Source organism: Olea europaea, chromosome 7 (genome assembly GCF_002742605.1).
Source record: "Olea europaea var. sylvestris chromosome 7, O_europaea_v1, whole genome shotgun sequence".
NCBI lineage: Eukaryota > Viridiplantae > Streptophyta > Magnoliopsida > Lamiales > Oleaceae > Olea > Olea europaea.
Window position 1 is genome coordinate 24,920,268 of NC_036243.1, and position 3,205 is coordinate 24,923,472.

Below are 3,205 nucleotides of genomic sequence, written 5' to 3' on the forward strand. Positions count from 1 at the left end.
TTTTCACAATAAGTACAAACAATAAGGATTTTTTTGCTAATTATCCTAATTTTTCCAATCAACTGACGATATTTTGAAAGATTTCCATCAAAATAGACATCAGGTGCATAGTTATGAAAGGTTTCGAACTTTCGCGGTACAAGATGAATATTAGAGTAAAGTCTACAAAAATGAAATGTTAGGGACCTCTGTTACAATTTTTTCCCAAAAGTTCTACCTCTCTAGATTATAATTGCATAATATTAAATGATAAATTTACTAAATATAATGTCATATAATTCATTTAATTGAACTTATCAAAATGTCATAATCTAAGCTAGTACTCTAACAATGATAGATAAAATGATTCATAAATAAATTATCAATCAGGATTAGGTAAGAATTAACTGTCATTATCTACGAGAAATCTGTGTACACTTAACATCAATACGAATCAATGAATCAAAGAGAATTGGGACTACTCGTGCCGTTTACAGACAAATAGGGTGGGGGTAGGGGGGCCCTTCTTTCTAGGATGACAGCAGTGCCTCTCTCAACAACTAGGCATGTCCCACATAGGCCATGAAAAGACACAATGAGTGCCAGCCATTGGCTTTTGAGCCTGGGGAATCATAAACGGTGTCGGTGAGGGTGGTCCGTTTGATAAAGCGTAAAGAAAAAGATGAAAAATTCTTCTTTTATCATTATACACGAAAATGGGGTGTAATTAATTGGACTTTTATTATGAATGCAGTTGGTGTTGGGATCCAATGGTGTTTTGCTCGAAAGCCTTGATTGCAGGGGCCAGTTTTTTCATGTTGTCATCGTAGACGTAGGGGAGTTTGTTGATCCACGTCGTGGCCATCTTGGCAAATGGAGGCATCAACTTGATGCAGAGCTCTTCGTGCACGGTGATAGAGTTATGGTAGTGGTAATACCGGATTTTCTTTTCCGTCTTGTGCAATGTACCACCTATTACGTTCTCGGACATGTGAACACCGGTCGCATAGGCATTCCTTGCTTGTATTGCGTACTTGCGATCTCGTCTAATCCTCGTCCTCGAGTCGCGGAATAGCAGCTTCTCGAAACCCCATTGCCTGTTAAAATAACAGAACAAGTACATTTTTTCCTTTATTGATCACTACAAAATCACACACATTTAAGAACAAAATTTTTGCTATACCGAACAACTCTACTCATGTCCTATATAATCTTTTTAGAATGTTCAAAAGGACACTTGACAAATATACATGAATTCTAATTGAACCAATCTCCTGTCCCCTATCAGTGGGGTCTAAAATACCCAACCATATCTTGCCCACCTCTTACCACCTTTATCGGTGGGCAAGATATCTCATGTCCATCTCTGAGCAGGACATCAGTTCTGTGATTTCTAATAAAAGAATCAAATCACCGTTGTAATAACAAAACTGTATGGAAAAACATGAATGGGTAACGGGAATTGAATCAAGAATGGGTAATGCACCAAAGAATTAGAGGGCAAAATGTTGCAAACCTGGAATAGTTCTGAGTGGAATCATTCAAGCACAGTACACTGGACATGGCATTTTGCTCAATGGTGAATTGTGTAACATTTGAGAATTCTTTAAGCACTGATTCCAGAGTGTTCCCATTAGGAAGATAAATGTATTCATCAACGTCGAAAAAGAAAGTCCAATTTGCAGAAAAACGATGGCGGTGGAGGCAGTCATTCACTATCAAGAACTGGTTGTAATAGTACCCATCGTACTCGGCTTGAGCTCTAATGTCCTGTAGAGTCACCCGACCAGCTCTTATCCACGGCTCCAGCGCCGCCCTCACCTCGGCCGACACTCCTCCGGCGTCGTGGAACACGAAATGCGAGCTGGGCCCAAAGAACCAGGCGTGATAGGCCATCCATTCCCTTACTCTAGCAGCATTCAAGTTCCCGTACAAAGAAGATCCGCAGTATAAATACTCGTATTTATACGGTGGGCTGTACTGGGACTCGTCGTACGACCCCGGTGCCTCTTCCATGGCGGTGAATTTCTCGTATTTTCGAGATGATTCGCCGTAGTAGGCGTAGAGCACCAGCTTGCCACCACTATTATCCGCGTTGGGGTTCGAAGAAAATGTGCAATTCACCACCACTACGGTGTATACACGGCCGTAGCCCCAGTCGGGGAGCATTTTGTAGGCCTTAGCCTTAACCGAAGAGTTCCCGTTGTTGGGTATCCACTCACATTTGTACCACGGTTTGCCAAAAACGTGAATAGGTTTCGAAGCCAAACCGACAACCGCAAAGGTCCGGGGGCCGCCGCGGTAGGCACCCATTTGTACAAAAAGCGCGGCGGCGTTGCCGAAAGCTTGAAAAGTACGCTTGTTTGGGTCAGCTGGCGGACTGGGATTCACGAGTTTCTGCTCCGCCAGCGTCACCACACCCACACCGCCACGGACATCGGCACTTCCGGGCCTTATTGTCAAAGACTCATTGGCGCCGGAGGTGGTGGCTGAGCACCGATTAGTGGTGGAGATAAGGTCTTCGTAGTACGGCTGAAGGTTCCAAATGATCATTACAAGAGTAAAAGCCAGTAATGTGCCCACCGCTGGCTTGGTCTCAAAGCAGAGAAACATTTTTCCGACTGAGTGGCCGGAGACGGAGGCCGGCATTCCGTCTTTCCTCATAATTATCCGCCAACAATGATGTGTCACTATTGACGACTGTCTATTAGAACGACAGCTTCGTGTGTCTGCGTGAAAAATATGAGTGAATGTGGCACAGTTGATCTGATTAGAATTCAGGCACTTTTCTAGTAGGTTCCTCATGCCTTTACAACTATAACCTTGGATCTTCTCTTATTTACTGAAACACCAATTTAATCATTTCATCTTTCACCAAACTACATTGTCCCAGAGTATGAATTGATATACAATATTCGTGAAAAAAAAAATTATAATAATAATAAAATAAAAGAAACTAGTGTCCATGATTTTATTACGAAATTTTAAAATTTTCCACTGACGTTCATATTATTTTAAGAATTCTGCTATTACTACAAGAATAATGTTACGAGGTGTAAATTTTTCACTGACGTTCATATTCTACACTACCATAAAAGAGAGAAAGAGAATTTACTGTTCATTTTTATCACACTCGTTTTCACACTCAATTAGTTAGGAAATTGGTTTGACAATATGAAAAATGCTATTCAAAAATATTGTAGGACTTTTGTCACTCCACTGTAAT

General features: G+C 41.3%; 1 protein-coding gene across 1 annotated transcript; it reads right to left on the reverse strand.

The window, feature by feature from the left end:
• Positions 1–369: 369 nt before the first annotated feature.
• Positions 370–2,779, reverse strand: LOC111397552 (galactan beta-1,4-galactosyltransferase GALS1). Its single transcript, XM_023024544.1, has 2 exons — positions 1,496–2,779; positions 370–1,076 (listed from the first exon to the last, which is right to left on the reverse strand). The coding sequence occupies exons 1-2, from the start codon at positions 2,641–2,643 to the stop codon at positions 722–724; spliced, it is 1,503 nt and encodes a 500-aa protein (XP_022880312.1). The 5' UTR covers positions 2,644–2,779; the 3' UTR covers positions 370–721.
• Positions 2,780–3,205: the final 426 nt, after the last annotated feature.